Raw genomic sequence first — 21,722 nt, 5'->3', positions numbered from 1 at the left:
TAAATCCAGTAAAATTGCTGTAAATATACAATTTAATGCTCCAGTTTCACAGTTTTCTGTGTACATTAGTGTCAGACTTTGCTTTTTATTAGCTGTGAAAGGCTTAAAGAATAAATTCAGTTATTCTCAAGTCCATCCTAGAAGAGTTATTGACCACTGCATATCCCACTGTGTATTTTGATGCGGCACTGGCTTGTAACCACCACGTTAAGCTTCTTGCTGTTGGACTAGTAATATCAGTTATCATCTATGTCTTGTATTGTTGCAACTGCTTGATTTTTAGCCATTAGAAAAGTTGTCAATTTGCTTTTTTTTGCGTTTTTGCAACAAACCAATGTAACATGCATACAACATAAATCTGAAACCCACATTAAATTTACATATAACAAATACTTCAGCACTTTTCTTCATCACTTAAAGCAGGGGTCCCCAAACTTTTTTTGGTGCGGGCCACATCAACTTGCCTTTCTGTGATGGGGGGCCGAGGTCAGTCTATAACCGGAAATGATATCAGTCCCACCATATTTCAGGGGCCTTTTTTGAAATAGTTGCGGCCTAAAATGCCTGATGTTGCATGAGGTTTTGAAAGAAATTGCGGTGCTTTTTACATTTTTGTTGCGATTTTGGTGCGGGAGGAAGTGAAAGTTGCGATAAATTGCGATTCGACAGTCGCGGAGAGGGCGCAGCGAGCACTAAATCCACAGCCCCGGGAAGCGGCGAGGTCCGGGCAGGAGGGCACTGTAAAGCTTGCGGCCGGAGCCGTGAGCCACCTTCACCTTCGAGGGGATCCTCCCACACCGTGCGGCCGTCCCTGACCCGCCGAGTCGAATCCCCCGGGCAGACTGCGCGGAAGTTGATCACGAGCAAAGTCACGTCGGAATATACCATTGTGTGAGGGGATGAAAATTAGCTAGTACTGTAAATAGTTCGTAAATAAGGTAGATTTTAATTAGAATGCCAAGCTTAATCATTAAGTGTGGATATTTTATAATAGGAAAATACAATTTTGAAAAATAGGCCATGTTTAGAGGGATTGTTTGGGATCATTAAGTGGGCCACTCCAATTGTTTAGGCAGGCCGGATGTGGCCCGCGGGCCGTAGTTTGGAGACTAAAAGGTAAAATGATTAACAGGATGTGGAGAAATGTAAGGGAGATTTAACCTTTATTGCAATTTCACTGTCTTATACAGTCACGTATTGGAAGAAAGCCATTTTGTCAGTGTTTCTAAAATTGTCGCGTTATTGCATTTTCAATTCAGTGATTCCACTTGAAACAGATATAGAAAAGCCATTTTCTGGCAGCAGTTTGAAAGAGAACTGTCCGCCTCAGATGTTCAGTATCTCTTGTTCAGGCTATCAGCGTGCACATGTATGAGCATTTCACAGTTTTGTTTATCACGAACCCAAACGGATGGTTTGGCCTATTTTTTGTTCTATTTGATCTGGAATATTTCTGTCTCTCTCTGTGTTGTCTTGTCACCCTCTCATTCTCTCTCCCCTGCTGCAGTGTTAGCAGTAATTGTCAGGCAGTTAGCTGTGAATGGGACTTATTGGTCATAATACAAGAATGTGTGTGCCTTGTTCAGAGTAACAGCTACAAGCCACACGATCCATAAGCCTTTTTCTGTCTCCCTTTGTCTCTCTGGCCATCTCTAATTAGCTCTCCAAATCAATGGGGATTTATTCCACCACCATGCCAGGATGTGTCGGAGATTTTCTGCTGTGATCAGATTGTCTAGGTCACTCAGGCTGTAGTCGTAACATCATGCCTCCGTCTATTGTAGTCTTTTTTGGGGGTGGTGGTTTTCAGTTAGAGACATACTTTGACATTTTAAGTTGTCTGGGTTGACCCTGGGTTTCCAATTGAATCGGAAGTAACTTCTTTAAGTCATCTTACAGGACTACAGACAGATCATTGGTGGTTTCTATTTAGATAATACTACACCTGAAAAGCCTTTGTTTCACAGCCACCACTGAACAAGATTCTCAAGTGTTTTTTTCATGTCCCGGGGATGGTGAACAAGATTCTCAAGTGTTTTTTTCATGTCCCGGGGATGGTTTGTTGGAAGCTGGTGTGGAGTGGCGGTTTCTATCAGAGGAGGATATCTGTGCCTTTGTTTACTCTGCTCAGATCCCACTCACCACATTCAGCCAGGAGACAAATGTCGCCTGAAAACTTGGCAAACATGGCGGAAATGAGATTTGTTATCGCTTCTTGATTGTGGCCTCGGTGGCATACCAATTCAAAGAAACGGAGAAGTGTGCGCGTTTGATTTCCAGTGTTGATCCGTCTTTCTCCGCTGACACCTGTTCGTCAGCCAACAAGTGTTTTTTATGATGCAAATCCACAAATGCTGCCATGTGTGTGTCCCTTTTGTGAAGCAGCTGCATTGTATCAAACAGCCACACCGGCGGTGTCTCTGCGGACTGTGCATCTGAATTGATTCATTCTTTTCTTCAGTAGCTAATATCGTATTGTATGCCGGGAGGCAAACTGCAAATCCTATCTGTCTCCAGTCACAGCAAACGGCTTCAAAGGCCACATAATGAGGGAATAATTGAATACATATCAGTATCAATCATGGTTGTATGAATACGAATGTGTGCGTGTGTGTGAGAGAGTATGTGTGTGTTATTTGTGAAGATGCCTATCATGGGGTTGCAACAATGACAGTTAGATACTGTTTGTATCTCTCGTGTCTTTGTATCACTGTTTTGAATGTGTGTTTTGCCATCATTCTGGTGTGTGTATCAGAATAAATCCAATGTTTTTGAGTTGGATTTCCAACCACGGATTGAAGCTGGTGCCCCAAGTGAAGGACTTTGTGTATCTTGGGGTTCTGTTCTTTGATCGGAGTACTCCTTGTTGACACCGATCATGAAGTACAAGCAGCATGTCAGCAAGAGAAGAGCAGCTGCTGCAGTCGATACTGCCGGCACTTAGAAGCGTTTCAGCACCGTTTACAACCCAACGCACAAACATGTAAATCATGCATAAGTTGGGAGAGAACAGACATAAAACCTAAGAAAGATTCAAACTCAGGTGACTGAAAAAACATGGTTGACCTTTGGTCAGGGTAAGATGGACTCTGAGATCTTTAAATTGGTGCCCATATTTAGTCCGATGGCAAAGCTCTTGATATAACAGTTGATTTATCTTCCAAGCCAAAACAGACAAACTTTGAATATTTACAGAAAGTATCCCACAAAGTATTCACTTGGAGGAGAGAGATGTCTAGTCACCAAGGTTAAAACTGCACCAAGTGAATCTCTTTTGTTATATAAAATGATTGTTTCAACAATATTCTAATCACTGTGTTTCACTGAGGAGATACAACCTCTTGAAATTGAATATTTAAATGCTGTTTACGATTAAACTGTATAGAATATAAATCGGTGCTTAATGAAATGAGATTGTGGCCAATGTGAGTTTGTCTTAGGTGTCTCAGAGAACTCAGACATCCACAGTGGCTTTGAGTAGACTTGCCTATAAATATTCTAGACATGTCAAACTAGGAGAAAACTGAAGGGCAGACCCAGAAAAGAAATTACATATCCCATCTGACCTGGGAACACCTTGGGATACTCCAAGAAAAACTGGAGAATGACATTAAGGGTAAGGACGAATGGCTACTTTATCCTGCTGCCACTGTGACCCAGATGTGGATAAGCGGCAGTAAGTAAGTAGATACATCATGTATTGCTGTCCAGGTTGTTTTCAGGACAGGTTAGGCTACTCAGAAACGCCATCACTTGCCAATATGAGTAACGGGTTCTAGGATACTACGTGATAAGGGTTGAAGGTCACTGGATCATTGTTTTCAATCGCATCGCCTATCTATAACATCTCTTCAACCATCTATCGGTCTCTCTTCTCTCATACTGTATGTTACCATCTAACTAACTTTTGTGTTTGAGAACATTTGCAAAAATTGATGTATAGCCCAATCCTGCTGTACTGACACTGAAAAGAAGACAGATTTTGCAGAGTCACATAATGCTTGACCGGATTTTACATTAAGATAAGATTTTGCCTTTTACTTCTCGGTGCTGAACCGTAAAATGTACTGTCACAATCACCCTTTTCATCTGTTCCTCCTCCATATTTGCATTTACTTTTGAGACTCCCAGCAGATACCTTTTGAAGAGGGAACTGTATTGCGCTCTTCATGGAACATCGGGAAGGTAACCCACTAGTCATCAGTCCCTGGAGGGATGATAAAGCTATCTGGGTTGAAGATTTCTCAGTGATTTCTTTAAAAAAACAGTTTTCAGTAGCAGCCAGTGCAGCATTGTCATGATGATGTTTTTCTTTTGTCTTTTTACCTTACGTTGTTCTCACCCTACAGGACGTTATTAAAGACTGAAGTTAGTTAAATTACACTTCTTGTGAAACATAAAGTTCAACATGGTGAAACTGACTTTCTGTTGATTTGGGAACAGTCAGTAAGAGTTATACGCCCCGTCCAGAAATGGTTGTTTCCCTCGTATCTCTGATTAAAACATTAATCAGACCTAAACCTGCAGCCTTCCGTGGCATTGATTAAACCATCTAGTTAGGTTACAGATGGACTGGAGGAGCATGTACGCTGATGTTGCATTACATCCACGGGGGAAACAGGGGCAGTAATGTTGGATGAGAAATGTGTTGTTTAGTAGTTGCGCATCAGCAAATTTTGCTGTGTGTGTTTGAGTCGAGTGTGTTTTCTTTGTAAATTTGTTCTTGTTTGTCTGTGCGCATCTACCTCACCCTGCCTCTTCTTCTTTATTTTCTATGCTTTGTTAATATGCTCTACACTCTCAGAAATTATCTCACTAATCTGTATTATGCACTGTTTGACTTACTGACTTAAAAAAAGTAAACTACATGGCCAAAGTATGTGAACGCATCTGTGATTTTTGAACATGTCATCCTCATTAATCTGCTGCTATTGCAACCCCACACTGTTCTAGCTTTCAAGCTTTCTACCATGATTTTGGAACCGAGCTGCAAGGATTTGCTCCCACACAGCCACGAGAGCATTAGGTCCCGTTCACACCTGGTATTGACACGCATCTTGGGTGATCCAATTACAAGTGGGCAGCACTAAGTATGTCAGGATTAGTATGCATTTCCCCGTGTTGTGATCAGATCTCACTTCTCTGCTCTATATTCAAATAAATAAATAAATCAAATTCATTTCCGATGGCGAAAACCAAATTGAATGAATTTACGTGAAAGACCAAAAATTTGTCATGGACAGCATTTCACAGTTCATAAAATTTCTTCCAACTCAAAATGATGCAATTCTTTAAGGGAGTCTGGGGATATTGCAGGGAGAAACCCAACGGTTGAAATCAGTTCAAAGAGACAGTACGTTCAGAAACATCTGCTGCTTATCTTGTAATGTACATGTAATTTGCATTACAGTGACCTATTAGAAATCAGGCAGCGTGTTTTGTGAGTACTTACAGCGGCCCTTCAGTGTGGCCCAGGACACATTGCCTTAGTGAAGTCCAACACTGATGTTGGATAATAAAGTCTAGTTGGCAGTCAATGCTCTGTGGAGACCAGTCAATTTATTCCACGCCAAAAACCCTTGGTGGAATAGAGCTTTGAAACAGGAGAGGATCTTCCCCAGTGTTCACATACAGTGCATGTCACTGAAATATTTTTTTTTAAATAGAAAATTAAAGCACGTGCTGTTTCAGCACGCTGTCCAAAATGACACATCCAACCTGAGGGAATGTGTGAACATATTAAATATGAGATACATTCCCCCCCTCAGATATTAACCGACACACACAAAAAAAAACATACACACTGACATATGTACACAGGCCTCCTGCAGATGTGTTGACATAACTATGGTTTTGCCCCTCACCGAGTTCATGCGAAGTTTAATTACAGCAGTGAGCCACTCGTCATGTTGTGAAACCCGTCATTTGCACCGCAGTGCATCGGAAATCAGCAAACAGCACATTACGCAGATATTTCCAATCCGTCTAACAGGACTGGCAATTTGAGCTTTGCAGGTGCTACTTTGTTTGAGCTGCGTTCTGTGAAGCATAATTTACCATGTGATTGGCTTCATTGTTGCGGCGCTCTCATTTTTTTACTCCTGGCTGTTTATGCATCTGTCTGTCCAGCTGAGACGCCTGGATGGATCCATGGATGGATGTTTGGATGTCAGGCCTCCCCTCGAGGCTAGATAAACACTGGGACGTTTGGAGTGAAAAAGATGGACAAAGACTTGGAAAGTGGTTAACTTTGTGTCTTCCTCAGATTAAATTTCAGGCGATCGGCTAAAATCCTCGAAACTAGAATACTAAATATTATTGCTTTCTCTCCCTCGGATACATCCGTCCATATAGCTCTGTCTCCGCCCTCCCCCTCCTTTTGTCATCCAGTTGGTGGCACTGCTTGTTTACAGCACAGCAGAGTTAATTAGCCATTTTATGGCTGATTTACAGCCCGATGGGCAGACAGAGAAGATGGCCACTGCCTTGTCCTTGTTGCCCACTCAAGGACTTGTCAAAGGGGGCATTAAACATACAACACATGCATGAGTACACAGACAAGTGGTCCGTTTGATCAAAATGAACATGTACATTTGTATGTATGTATACATGCGCATAAAGTCCATATGTGCACTCAACACCTGCACGCACTTGCATGTTCAGTAGACTCTAAAAGTTAACACAGTGCTGAATATTACTCCCAGATTTTATATCCCGACATAACTCTCCACTGTCTGGACTGATTTATCTGATCGCCACACACACACACACACACGTGTGCACATACACAAATGTGACCCAGCTCACCTTGGCCAGTTTTTTTTCTAAGCTCAGTAACACAGGAGCGGTGGCTTTAGGGAAGAAAGAGCTGAGAGAACACCTAATATGACACAAACTCACACATGGATGCATGCAAACACAAAAAGTATAAACACAGATTTAGTTGCATAAACACAGACAACTACCAAAGTTATTAAAATTAACTAGAAAATACAGTTTGTTTATCTTTGTTTCTTTTTTCTTAAATACTTTTTCCAAAAAACTAAACAGAACTTTTTGAACTTGAAATTTCATTATATATTTTTTTTTCTTTTAAGTGAAACAAAGACAGAGAATGGTGTGATTATTAGTTATTATTCTGCTGTAAAACCTGATAGGGAAAAGGTCGGGTTGAACGGGGTCTTCTTGACACCAGAGACCGTTGATTCTCTTCATTGTCCTACCAATATTCAGCTCTGGTTTCTTTGGACATGCTTGGCTTCTAACCTAAACCAGAATTAGCAGTTTAACAAAGTTTCTTCTATGTTTGGCCTTGATAGACTGAAAATCAGCATAGCTGTCTATCTACACAGACATGCAAGAAGTAAATAGACACCTTCATTTTTCTAAATTTTTGATCTAAGCGTCTTAATATGTTTTCAGCGGTGTAGAATTTACAAAGTAATTATTCTTTTCATTCCAGGTGCCATTATATTAAACATTTGCGAAGAGTAACCGTGCCACGCACAAGAAGTTCAGATTTTCAAAGAGGGTATCGTATTATTGGGCAATCTGAGGCTGGTCGTAGCCAGCGAAAAATTACAGAAAATCTTCAATTTCCTCTTGCAATGCAAAAGCCAAGGAAAAGAACCAACAGATTCTCGTCCCGGCTGACCTGGGCCCACCTATCCTTCGCTATTTGAAGAGAATTGTGGAAAACGAACCCAGTTCGAAGGCTTCTGACATTGCAAACCAGTTAGAAGTTAGTCCTAAAACTTGTGCTACGTATCTGCAGCTTAAAAGGAAAGGTGTACCAGCGATGTTGTTTGGTCTAGAGACAGTGCCACTGTGGAAAAGACAGGAGGCAGAGCTGAGGGTAGCAGAGATGAAGATGCTGAGGTTCTCTTTGGGAGTGACCAAGATGGATAGGATCAGGAATGAGTACATCAGAGGGACAGCACATGTTAGAGGTTTTGGAGATAAAGTCAGAGAGGCCAGACTGAGATGGTTCGGACATGTCCAGAGGAGATATAGTGAATATATTGGTAGAAGGATGCTGAGTTTTGAACTGCCAGACAGGAGGCCTAGAGGAAGACCAAAGAGGAGGTTTATGGATGGACATGAAGGTAGTTGGTGTGAGAGAAGAGGATGCAGAAGACAGGGTTAGATGGAGGCAACTGATTCGCTGTGGCGACCCCTGAAGGGAAAAGCCGAAAGGAGAAGAAGCTAGAAGAAAACCTATCAAGAGAATTTTGAAAATTAAAGGTATTAAAGGTACAGGCATGTCTGTGTATGTGATATACCAACTACAACATACCCACCTGCTTTCGGCGGTTCATTCGACCCTCCCTTCACCTTGCAGATGAATTATATCAGAGTGGATATACTCCCTCGCAGTACAGACTCCCACACCTTCTTCCAAATCGAAGCTGACATCAGCAGGGAGGCTAACAGCGACGCCAGCGAGCGCGCGCTGTCATCTGAACGGCGTTGGCGTGGCCGTGACAGCTAACAAGAGAAGACATCACATTACGCGTGCTAGCAGAGCAGTCGATGTAGCTACAGGTGTAGAATTCATTCATGCTTAAAGAGTCTGACACCGGCAGGCGAGCAGCAGCCGGCGGCGGTGTTCGCTTGCACAACACCCGACAGCTGGTTAATGTCAATGTGTGCAGCCTCAGCAACCAAGAGAGGACACGGAGGTGTTTCAGTTTAGGTAAAGGTGGCAGGGTGTGGAGGCCGGTGACGTTTAGGAGTAGTTTGCTTTCCTTTGACTTATTCTTTCGTTGTTGTCTTTCCGTGCTTATTTCGACTGTTCTGTCCCTCCTACATTCCTCTTGTGCCTCAATCCCACCTCTGTCATGTATGATCTGGCGGGTTAAGTGACAAGAAACGTAAGGGAAAGAGAAGTGGGACTCTCACACGTCAATTTACAGTTACAGTCCACTACCGTGCCCCAGATTTATCATTCCTCTCATTACGTCCCTGTTTTACTGTGCATGCTTTTGCACTGGCTGCACTTTCCCCACACACTGATGCATAAAAGTTCACTTCATGTTATTCATCTTTGTGAAGGTTGTAAACAAACTAAAGTTTTTTTTTTCTCTCTCCTGTAAGGGTCACAGTCTGCAGCCCAGATTTTCCATCTGCTTTCCCGGCATTGGTTTTACCTATCAGAGATCTATATGTGTGTGTGTGTGTGTGTGTGTGTGTGTGTTTGTGTGTGTGTGTGCGGCACCGGGCAGATTTTCTACCGAAAAAAACAACAAGCAACATACTGATGATTAGAGCTTGGCGCATAATCGGCCAGAAATGAGTTTGTTTTGCGTGAAACAGGTGGCCGCCCCCCGAGCTAAATGTAGAAACAAAACCCCATTAACATGTCTGTAGTGAAGTGGAAACAGGGCTTTTTGATGGAGAGAGAAAGGGGGTTGATGAGGGTGCAGTGGGCATGTTGTTTTCACCATTTCTGTGCTCGCCCTGTATAGAAATTCAGGTAGACGCACAGAGACGATTCCTATCTTACTTGATGTTGTTGTGTGTGTGTGGGAGTGTTCGTGATGTCTTTCTGTTTCCAACATGATTTTTTGTTCTGTGTTTTTTTTATGTACTGTATATCTGTGTTTGTGTTTCCTGTCGGGTGTTTGGACCTCATGCTGATAAAGGCCTCGGCATATGCCTTTGTTCATCTGACATTTCCTCATTAATGGAGTTCGCCCGCCCTCCTCCTCTTCCTCCTCCTCCTCCTCTCCGACTCTCTCCACCACCTCCACCACCACCACCTGCCATTCCCGACTCCTCCTGTGCATCTACCGACTATTCAGCTTTGATCTCTTCTCCCCACTTTCCTCATCCCTCCTACTTTTATCCTTTTTTTTTCCTCCTCTACTGTTCAGGTCTCTCTCCAAGCAAAAATCTACAGTCTAGATTGATGGAGCAACCATTGAGCAAGGCATTTAACCTCCAGTTGGTCCCAGCAGAGCTTCTCAGTGACCAACTCTTGCCGACAGTGATCCAACTGCATGAATTACTTTGTTTTTGTTTTTTTTAATAAAACAGGATATTTTCCCTCAAAATATTAGTTATGTTAAAAATCATTTCCTTTTTTCTCTGTCTCAATTTATAGCAGCTGATGAGAGAGCGACAGCAGATGGCCAGTCGTCCCTTTGCTTCCGTTGCCGTAGCGCTGGAGGTGGGCGGCGACCAAGAGGAGCTGCTACAGGTCAGCGAAAAGACACAAACATACAATCCGACGGAAGTAAACACAATCAGAGAAGACACACAAACACATGAGAAAATCACGGTGCTGTGTCTGAGAGCAGTTTATTCATTTGCATATGTATGCAAAGATACAAACACTGCTTTGGCCCTCTGATCTTCTGCCATGACTGGTGTCGTAGCCCTGCTGTGGGTGTGTGAACTTTAAGGGTGTGTGTGTGTGGATACACAGCAGGATGCCGACTCTATAAACAACACTGGAAGTGCAAATTATCTTCATTCAAATTGAAGTTCCTCCTTTCAGATCCAAGTTGAATGGAGCTCTGCTACGAATTATCCCTGGTCACCAAACCCAAAGTCTGAAATGAAATGAAAGTTTCCTCATATTCAGGCAAAATAAGAGCGATGGGCTGTAATTTACATAAATTGATTCAATTTAAGGTACAAAAGACAAAAAACCAAAAGAACTTTTTGACTATCCCTTGAAAAACAAACTGCACTGAGAGAAGTCTATTGTGATCAGAATGGCTGAGTTCATAAAGACGGTTTGACATCATCTGGTTTGCTTGGAGTGCACAAAGCCATCCCGCAGGGCAGTGCACGGCCGAGTCAACGTCGATTAAGAAAGAATGGCAGCGGACGCGTCATTGTTTTCTGATTGTGGATTTAAATAGTGTTCGGCTCACAGACAGACAAACACAGAATCCTCGGAGCTGGATTGAGAGTGCTGACCCGTTCCTCTGGTGAGCGTAAGCACCATTCTCAGCTCAGCCGGAAACAATCATCATGCAGTTATTGTGTTTGCAGATAGGCGACTAAAAAGCCTTTAACCCTATGAATAACATATAAACTACAGTTTGTGCTGAAGTCAATGAAACATACTTCAGATCTGTTGAACTGAAGTCAGAGGTGAAGTGTTAGAGTCGTAGAATCGGATGTTTGCTCGTTCACATTGCATCTGATAGACAAAGCGATGCAGAAGAACAAGACGGTAGAGAACTTTCTTCAGGAACCTCTGCTGAGCAGATGCAGACAAACACAGCCCACTTCAACAACATCCACATTACGCCTCCGGGACCTACTGACGTCAACAGAGGTGGAAGGCTGAGGGGAGAGAGTGCAGCTGGTTGCAATAGTCCCACTTCGAACTTAGCTGTCCTGTGTCTCTCTCTCTTTGTGATTCTCCAACATGTTGGCAGCTCACCTTCACCCACTGGCCCCCCTGAAGGGTCCTCATGAGGCAGCGAGGCTGCAGGAGTGTGGGCCCTGAGAGAGGCAGCTGGCACCGCTGCTCATATCAGCCCTCTTGTACAAAGAGATTACCGGGCATAAGCAGCAAACGTGACAGTGGTGCTTTCAGTAAAAAGGGTGACCACCAAATCAGATGTGTCCTTCTCCTGAGGGGGGAAGTGGCAGACAGTCGTTCAAACGGTGGTGTCACCTCTGTTGTGAGTTCTCAATGACATACGCCTGCAGGGTTTAGATAAACAGACAAGGGAGGAATAGCAAGTGGTAGAGCGTCCGTATGAAGTTGAGACATGAAGATGTGTGGATAGTTTGTCGGTGTGGTTAGGGAGGTTTGTTGGTTAGTTTAGCCGGGACTATAGATTGAGGAGGATGGAGAGAATGTTAACATAGAAACCTGCCTACGTAATGAGTGTTGAGGTTTGCAGATCCTTCATAGTTTTAGGCCCTGTTTACACGTACATGGGTATTTTTAAAAATGGAGTCATTTCCCTTCGTTTGTACCGATCTTTTACACGCAAACGGTGAATTCGCCTCTGAAAAGGAATCTTTCTAAAAACTCCGGCTAGAGTGGAGATTCTGGAAAACTCCGGTTTTGCGTTTGCGTGTAAATTGAGATAAACAGAGTTTTAGGCAGCTGATGCGCTAAAAGTGCGACCAATGTTTACTTGTTGCTATGAAGATGATCATGGACGCGTTCAGAGTAGCAGTCGCATTTCTTCTGGTGCAAACACTTTTCATGTGTTTGCATTTGCATACACAGCTGATGCATCATGTCGATGACCGGATGAGTGCTCGGAGGTCAGCAATTTTGCCACTTCTCCCACCTATTCAAAGACCCAGTCGCCGTCACCGCCAACGTCGCCGGTTTTTTGGGTCCGACCCGGGCGGACTGCTGTCTGGTGGGATAATTTTGAAAATGAAGTGGTTGTCCCGGAGGAGTGGCGTAAAAATTTTAGGATGTCGCGGTCATCACTGTTGGTACTCTCCGACTTGCTGCGTCCTTACATCGAGGGCGAGATGACCGTCAGATGACCGGCTTGGCGTAGTTATGATGGCGCTCGATGGCGTATTTATGCGGGTTGATGTAAACGAAAACTTTTTTGAAAACGATGCTATGTGCACGATGTTATTTTGGAAAACGGAGGGAGGGAAATATTCGTTTCTCAACATACCCGGCTATGTGTAAACGTAGCCTTAGTGTAATTTTAGTTGATGTACAGTCAGTTGTGCTGCTTTAATGCGTAAAGTTGACGGATTGTTGACGGATATTCTTTGTGGGATGTTTTTTTTTTTTTTGTTTAATTGAACATCATGAATTTTTAAAAGATTTGATAGCTCACCACTAACAAAAAACAAAACACGCACTTTGTCATACTTTAATCAAAGATCTGTTTTTTAAGCTCGTCATCCTCTTGTCTCTGTCGTGAAAAGAAAGGTTGATCAACTTTTTGTCGTCCTAGTTTTGCATTAACAAATGAACACTGGTCACTTTAAAGATTTGCTCATTATTTTTTTATGTTTATGAGTGTGTGCCAAAGTGCCTTATACCCAGAGCAGGAGTCATTGAGCCGAATAGGTTCATTAGCTAAGTATGCAAATTAAGTTGCAGGGACTTGAGTAGATGATGCGGATAAACTAGGAGACTATTGTATGATTGCATGTGGAATCTTGAATAACTTCGATTTGACAATATGTTACACTATGACTAATCATACTTTTTCTCCCAATGCGGCATCTTTACTTGTGTTTATGTAATATACAGTAACACCGTACAGGTGTAAATTGTTTAATGATGGATTGATATCATCTCATTACAGAAGGTCCATAAAACAGCTAAATAGGACATTTGTCTCATTTACCTGACCTTGCTTTAACTCATTTCAGCATATTAATAATCCTGATAGGAGCAATGCATTATAGGAAATGAACTATTACCCCTTAGTCATCTCTGTCACCCCGGCCTGAAGCCACAGTGGAGCCCAGTGACAGATGTTGGAGGAGATTTGCTGCATACACGAGGTCGACCAGTCAGAATGAAAGCCAAGAGAACAATCACCCTCATTTATCAAACCGCATGCAAATAAATGTGCATGGATAGCTTCGTTAGGTAAGACATAATTCAAAACAGGCATGACTCCAGTCCACGTTTGAAATTCAATGGATTTTATTTTGCTTTATTGGGAATCATGATGAAAGAATTAAAAGATGTGATACAACGACCTCAGCAGAGTTTAATGGACAAACAACACTTTAATCTGTTTTATTCACAGAACAACCTTTTTAATTTACTGGTATCAGTTTTTAAGATATTCACATATCTCCTCTTTGTCTTTGAGGTTTCATCTCCTCACAATGTCCCAGCTGAAGGTTAAAGAGACAATGGTTTGGAAGGCTATCTGCACGTGATGCTTAATTAGTTTTAGCTCTGTTTTGACCAGGCTGGACCCGGCTCAGTTTTAGTACAGTTCATGCGCCCGTGGAAACCTCAGGAGTACCTTCCCCTTATCGCTGCCTCAGCCCCGGTTTCCATTTCACTCCTGAAGGTGAGAGACAATAGGGCAGAACGCTATCTTCGCACCGAGGTTAATTACACAACATCTGGTTCATAGTCATGCATGCAGCTTAGCATAATTGTGTAATGAATGAGCGAAAGGGAACATTTCCCTGCTGCCCCGCTATTTTATGTTGTCCCGCTTACGCGGTGCAACAGCGTATGGTTAAACAAATAGAGTCATCATCACCCCATTTCATGCCACGTTTAGACAGCGAGCAAGAACACAACACCTGTTGTTTCCACACTCGCACAGTGATTTGGTCTGCATGGGAAGGTGTGTGAATTAGATGATGAAGATATAATCGCATGGAAAGGAGTGTGGTGTGATTTCATGGAGGATTAATTATTTAAAAAAAAAATGATGAGTTGTGCTTTTGTTTTCTTTTCTTTACTTTTGTACGTTTTTTTTGTTCAAGTTTCTCGAAGAGTATACTCATAATTTTCATCCTTTTATCTACAGTGACAAGTTAAACACAACATTTCCACCTCAATATCTAAAGAAACAAGATATACAGACACAGAAAAGAAAGAAAAGAAAACATTTTTCATCTCTCATATTACGTATGTTACATTAAATATGACATTCTTCTTTATTCTTCACCCATAACAATGTTTTCAATAGCATCATATTTTTGGAAAGTGATGGCACATTTGAAATACATTTCCCTGAACTGAATCTCGCTTAAAACACTCATGCTTTATGTTTTTATGTTTCTCCACTGTTGTACAATGTGCAATTTTAACCCAAGCACCATTGTTTGGGTTTCCTTTCGGGCCCAGGGTTACCAGCAGCAGCTTTGCTTGTAATCTACACAAATCAGTTCAACTCGAAGAGACTTTTTCATGTAATGCTAGAGCCGAGCGCTCTGCAGGAGGGCTCCTGAGCTCTCTCTAATGAAGTCTTGAGTGCTTTGGTGCCTTTGAGACAAGCAACACGCAGAATGTGGGGGACGAGTAATTTATGGATCGGCACAGTAGAGACTGAATATAGTGATTGGATGAATGAGATGAAGTGAGAGGTAAGAGGAGAGAGTCTGGACCGCAGTCTACAGGCACAGACGAGCTCAGTCAATTTCAATAATCTTTCACCATCCAGTAAAAGTTGAAATGAAAACATTTATAAAATCATATGAATCATCTCTTTCAGGAGCTACTATTTGTAGCTATTTCATCTCTTGACAAATTAAATGCAATGGCCTTGGCATTTATCAGAGTTAAAAGTATCAGAAATACTAGCAGTAGTACTTGATAAAGGAAGTGTTACAAATGTTTTTTTGTTTCTGTTCCAGTATTTTCCCAAAGCACAATTTTCCACATGTACAACCCTGTCTCATTATCATTAATAGATTTTACAAGTCTGTATCCAGAGAGTGAGACAATATAAACTAACTAACCAACTAACTAGAACAAATGCAAAACAAACATGTAAAACAGTCATCGTACTTTTATACGAGATGATTGGGTTCATCAAATTTGTGACTCGAGTCCACACCTCTGCGAGATGATGATATTAAACGAATCATTAAAACGTTCACTAACGCTGTATTACATCGTTTTTTAAAACTGTTCTATCCTCTCGTAGCAACCGTAACCATAATAAACTCTTTTATGGTTATGTTTTGGCAAAGAAAATGCAAACCCAGTGGCTTCCAGTGTCAAAGTCCTGCGTTTCGTAGGCCCAACATACACAGCAACCACCTCTCCATATGACTAGAAACGTAACAGTTTCTTCACACAACGTACGCCTGAACATAATTCAAGCAGCGACTGCGTTTCCCATTAGGACGTAATTTTGCCTCGTAACTCATCTGGTTATATAAACATAATTTCTAAGAGGACAGGGTTGACTTGCAAGCACACACACACACACATATATCACTGTATTGCCCACCCAGTATCTGATTCATGATTCATGTCTTCTCTAACCTCATTTTGTTGCCATATGGGTAAATACTGTATCTTCTTGCATAGTAGAAGACAGCTCCATCCCCTGAGGTTCCCTCCAGTTTCCTTTCAGAAGCTGCAGTCCACAGCGTCTGTGTTCAAACCACAGTTTGAGTCTTTCGCTCCCTTATTCTGCAAGAACAAACGGTTTTAGGATCCATCACTTTATAAATTCATGTGGACGTGCAGTGTGCTTAGATTCCCCAGGACACACACACTGTAACGAATGAGCTTAAAACGCTCTCCAGGTGGTTTTTCTTCAAAGACATCTTCCCTGTGCTCTGAAGAGTCACAATTATAGGTCGTCTTGAAACCAGAGCAGTACATCATTCCTATTTGAAGAAAGTGTCTGGACTGTTAATCTTTTATAATGATACAGATTAAGTGTCGCAGCTGGAAATGTTTTCTTTTGTCCTCAAAAGACTTGAAATTATACTCTTCAAATAAAAGGTAATAAAACATTTGGCGGACCTCTGACAGTGTTGTGAGGATAAAGTTTTCACATGGCGAGGTGTTTGGGGGTTAATGATATAAGCTATACGTCACAGCTGGAAAGAAATATGTTGACCAGTTTAGTTTCATCTCAGATGATCCGCTTTGTTTCCCAAGGATGAAAACTCAAAGTCCAACCCTACAGGAAAACGCAAACCATGTGCTGTTTTTTACAATTTTTGACTGCTGGGAACTTTTTTTTGTTGCATGCTGTTCTGCTGTCCTTATGATATTTCAAAGACTCAGTTCACCCACATTGTTTTGGTTTTATTTGTCCGATATTTTGCCTCCACTTTAATGCAATGGATGTCATTCTCTGTTTGCTGAGTGCACAGCTTGAAAAATGATTGTAAAAAAAAAATCCTGATTCCCGAGGCAGTATCCCTGTTACAGTGGGTAACATTGGCGGTTTCCATTAGCCCTACTTTCTAACAAAGAGAGTCACTTTGAAAAGTGCTCACAGTGTATTCTGTGGATTATTTTAACGTTTGCTGGAAAAAGGATAGTGCTCTGAAATGGTTAGATAAATGACAAATATCTTTTAATGCTGGGTTTCAGGCAGAAGTGGCCTGTTTGACTGAAAACATTGAGTTTGCAATGACGTGTGTGTGGATGAATTGATTGATTTTTACATACAGCTGCACCCCTGTTTACAGATATGCAGCTCTCAGCATTTTTTCGCTTTGTAATAAAGTTATCAAAGCTGCATTTTTTTTTCCTGAATTTTAATCAGAGTCTAAAGCCAAAATTATACATTTAATACAACTAGAAGTAGTACGAGTGAGACCACCCAGCATGGATAAATCTTTATTTTACCGATCAGTAATAATTTACTAATAACCTTCATGGAGTTTCCTGGAAATCACTTTGTGATGTGATGAACTCGTCCAGGGTCTTGCCTACTTCTCGTCCAGTGGCTGCTGGGATTGGATCTAGCCCCCTACGACCCTGATATGGGCTTTAAAGTGTTAAGTGGTTATGGAAAATTAACGGATGGATGGAATTCAGTACTAATCATCATCATCATTATTGATTTAATATTAAACTTTATTCTTTCTTTTCTTGCCTGTAGACAAATTTCATTGAATCTGCCGTGCATCGTCTAAAAGCCGCTTAACCTTGCTGTTAATTAACCAAAGGTTTCACTATAATTTGTTCCAAATGACATTATGTTTGAACATGCAAATCTCCGTCTATTGAACTCCACTTTTATGGCTATATTCATCACTTTGTTTGCTTACAAAAGCGGTAATAACAACTCAGTATAGTCCAGAAATATGAACAGTATATATTAATATCTGTGGACTGTCATGGACTTGTAAGATGTGTGTGGTAGCATATGGCCTCCTGCGCCTCTTAACCACCACAATCCTGTGTATGTAAAAGCCACTACATCACACAGTATACGGCCCTGTTTTTGAAACCAAAGGCCACCTCTTCCACTCCCGAACTTGATCAGGGCTTTACAGCGTGTCATGGCTGCATTACAGAACAGAGGCAGAGTCATCAGCATAAATCGATGTTTCCACTGCCTTCATAAAGTACTGCCGTTAGGTCGTAAAGCTGATGAGCCCGCAGCAACTAGCATCTGCACGCCTCTGCCGGTGGAAAGCAGTTCCCACCTTGCCGCTGATTAACGAGAGTCTCCTGTTTTCATAATGCTATTTAAGGCAAAGAATGAATCAATTTCATATCTTATGTTTTAATGTGGCATATTTATTCTTCAATTGCGGGGATTTAATACGCCTCAGGAAGGGAGGGTTGGTGGGTGGAGAGGGATGGATGGATGTAGGGAGGAGGAATGAAGGGGAAAGGAGCAGATAAAGAATATTTATGACACCTGGGAGTAATGTATGTTTGGGAGAAATATACACAGCTAAATACTGATTTAGCCACAGCAGCCACACACACACACACTCACCACTGCAGGACTTATCAGATAACACAAAAGCTTCTATCAGGCAGAGAAGAAAAATGAGAAAAGGTACAAACACACATGAAAACAAACACACACACAGACACCCACTCATTTGCATTCATCATGGACAATTGCGTGTACCCTCCTTCGGTTTGCTTTGGCTCCGGAGTCACCTGTGGCTCTTTGTGTGTATCTCACGACTGAAAGGCATGGCTGCGGACTCTCACACACACAAACACACACACACAGCCATGTTATTAACTCAATAACTCACACCCGTGTCAACACTAACGAGGCTAAAACAAACCCATTTCTCTTCATGTTCTGTTTGCGCTTTAACAAAAAAGCCCCCCACCTTTTTTTTTCTTTCCCCCTTCATCGCCGGGCAGATTAGAAAAGGTGTCCGGGCCACACATTATTTCAGTGGCTGGAGGAGAAGCACCTGCAGCAGCCTCAGCTGAACAAATGTACCGACGGCTTTTAACCATCTCTCTTCCTGTGTCTCGTTATCCCTCTTCTGTTTATCTTTTTCTCCCTCCTCTGTCTCTGAGATATACTTCACATAGTTATTGTTGTTTTTTTTAGAAAAAAAAAATAGGGGTGCATGAACAGAAAATCATACTTCTGGCATCTGAAGCATCCAGGGTTTTTTTTTTTTTTCGTCTTTTCTTTTTCAACTGGCAATTATCAATAAGATACTTCAGGTGGACGACAAAGATAGCACATGCTCAGACGGGGAGAAACACAAAAACATTGTTGCTTAAAGGGCAATATGAAAAAAAAAATAGAAAGAAACATTTTTCATTTGTGGGAATCATGACTGTTCTTTTCAAGGAAGGATGTGAATCAGCTTCTTTGGCTGAGCTGCAACTTCTGGAGAAAAAAAAAAGTATCTCTGAAGTTAGACCAAATGAAATGCTAAAGTTATTAAGGCTAGATCAAACTCTGAGTTTTTGATAGTCATGCCTCTGTGGAGCACAGAGATGAGGTGGTCCCATATCATTGCTGTTGTTTAAAGGCTCCAGGTGGGTTGTAGAACCAATGGCACGTCCTGCTGGCATTAGGGTCAGGGGTGAAGTGAGGGTTAATGTGTTGAGGTTAGAGTCTGTGAACATCCCTGATTCTTCTGGCCGTCCTTTTCTGAACGTCTCATTTGTAGTTAAGATCTGTGATGAACCAAACTGTTACCTGCTTTGCATTTTATACATGATACATTAAGCTCAGTCTTATGGGGTGCCGTTTGTAAAGCATTTTAGCTAAATATTTAGTTTCACCCGAAACATTTAGCTTCAACATTTAGATTTAGATTTAACATTTAGATTTATACTTAACATTTAGATTTAACATTTATATTTATATTTATATTTAACATTTATATTTATATTTAACATTTATATTTAGATTTAGCATTTAGATTTAGATTTAGCATTTAGATTTTACATTTAACATTTGGATTTAAATATTTAAAATATCTCTAAGTTCACAAATATTGTTCTAAATGTGCAAAAAAGTGACTCTCAAAAATTCAAACCAGTTTTTTAAACATTGTTTTTAGCTAAATGTGACAAAATGTTGCTGTTATTTTCAGAGCGAGACGCTTTACAAACGGCACCCCATACAGTCTTAACACCTTAGCGACTCCCCGTTTACCCCGTCTGAAGATGTCGACTCATATGAAATGTTACAGTCATATTAACAGATCGCTCAGTGGAGCCGGTAGACTCGTGTATTGATTGGAATACCACAGACCAGCAGTGCAATTAATGCTTGACATCTGGAGTCCAACTCCCCGTACACTTAAAACCTGCAGAGAGAGCTTTTTGGGATCGTCAGTAAACGTCTTCGTACCTGGAAGATTAGAGTCCGAGCCTACGGGCTACTCGAGCGAGGTGATTTGAATGCTAAGCTAGTGGCAATGATTGCTGAGAGCAGATCACTCAACAGTTTAAATAGATTGCCACATTGTAGGAGCTGCACTGGACATTATGATGCAGAGTGACTAATTTATTATACTGTCAGGGATTTTTGGTAGCAAATAAATTGATCCAAATTGATCCATGCATACATGTGTGTAAACATGTTACTCCGGGGTAAAATCAGTGCAGTATCTCTTCTCTGGTCAGCAGAGATGTATTCAAAGTTGGATGTAAAAGGCTCCATCTGTTTCCTCCCCCACTGCTAAGCAAAGCACAAAGAGGATTCAAGGCTGTCAGGTGAGCTAAGGACCTGTTGTGCTTTTACTTCCTTCTCCTTCCTCCCCTGCATTAGAGGATTTACCTTGAAACAGCAGGCGGTGAGCGATATCTTGCTGAGGAGACACAGAGCAATAAAAATACGAGAGTTAACATTTTATGACTGGGCCCCTTGTCTTAAATTTGAGAGTTTTCTTTTTTACTTTTGTCCCTCGACGCTTGTTTTTTTTTTTTAAACGACTTTTATCAGTCGTGGACACGTTTTTTTTGTTCTTCGCTTTAAAAAACACCATGCCCCTTTTCACCGTGTTACACCATACGTACCCTCCACATATTTCACAGAGAGCAAACAGATGTTTCATTTGATCTTTGACCGAACAGTGTTTCATTTTCAGCCTCTATTCTTCTCTTGAACTGACACATTGGTGTTTCAGATCTGAACTCCTTCACAGTTTCTCTGTTGCTGTCAGTCTGGACTCACTGTCCCACCTTTCCCTCCACTTCTTCTAAGGATACATTAATAAATGGATCTCTTTGAGCTTGACAGACACGCACTGTCAATTAGCATCACTTTGTTCTCGTTTCTGTGACTGTAGCTGCAAGAAATGCTGGTTTACTGACACGCACGGTCCAGCTCAAAACATGTGTCCGTTTGTATGATAGGACTGGCTCAGCTATGTGAGATCGGACAGGTCAGGCGCTGAAGGTCAGATATCTAAGATACAAATTAGATACAAAGTCACTTTTAGGTGTTTTCAGTTTCATCATGGACAGACAGATTTAGTCTAACAACATGCTAAAGTCTCAATCTGACGCAACAAAACCAGGTCCAGCAGCCAGATTTGCCGTTTCCACCCTTCTCCTTTTACCTTTATTTTAAACATCCTTTCGTCTGGCCAATGGTCCATCCGGCCTTGCACATCTCTCATTTTTCCTCCCTCACTGCAGTTTTCACGCATCCATCTCTCACTTCCCCCCCTCCCTTGTCTTCCCTCCTCGTTCTATCAATCACCCCGCCTTCCCTCCTTCCTCTTTCTCCTTCTCCGACTCTGTCTATCAAGTAGTTTAGTGCCAGTTTCAAGTTCAGCTGACCAAGCAGGCGTGCCCATTATGTCCTGAACACTCAGCCAGTGAATGCATTGTGTGTGCGAGTGTGTGTTTTCCTGTCAGCGCCAGT

The 21,722-nt window shown here is 41.7% G+C and overlaps 1 protein-coding gene across 2 annotated transcripts in view; it reads left to right on the top strand.

Annotated features, from left to right (window-relative positions):
* The window catches only part of atrnl1a (attractin-like 1a), a 241,016-nt gene that overhangs the window by 187,866 nt on the left and 31,428 nt on the right, over nt 1-21,722 (top strand). For both annotated transcript variants that reach the window (XM_019263833.2, XM_019263831.2), the window contains one exon: nt 10,106-10,201. In XM_019263833.2, coding sequence (XP_019119378.1) covers nt 10,106-10,201 — 96 coding nt within the window. The remainder of the gene's footprint in view (nt 1-10,105; nt 10,202-21,722) is intronic.

The sequence above is a fragment of the Larimichthys crocea genome, chromosome III (genome assembly GCF_000972845.2).
Source record: "Larimichthys crocea isolate SSNF chromosome III, L_crocea_2.0, whole genome shotgun sequence".
Classification (NCBI taxonomy): domain Eukaryota; kingdom Metazoa; phylum Chordata; class Actinopteri; family Sciaenidae; genus Larimichthys; species Larimichthys crocea.
The sequence above is the reverse complement of the archived record's forward strand: the minus strand, read 5'-3'. Positions and strand labels throughout refer to the sequence as shown.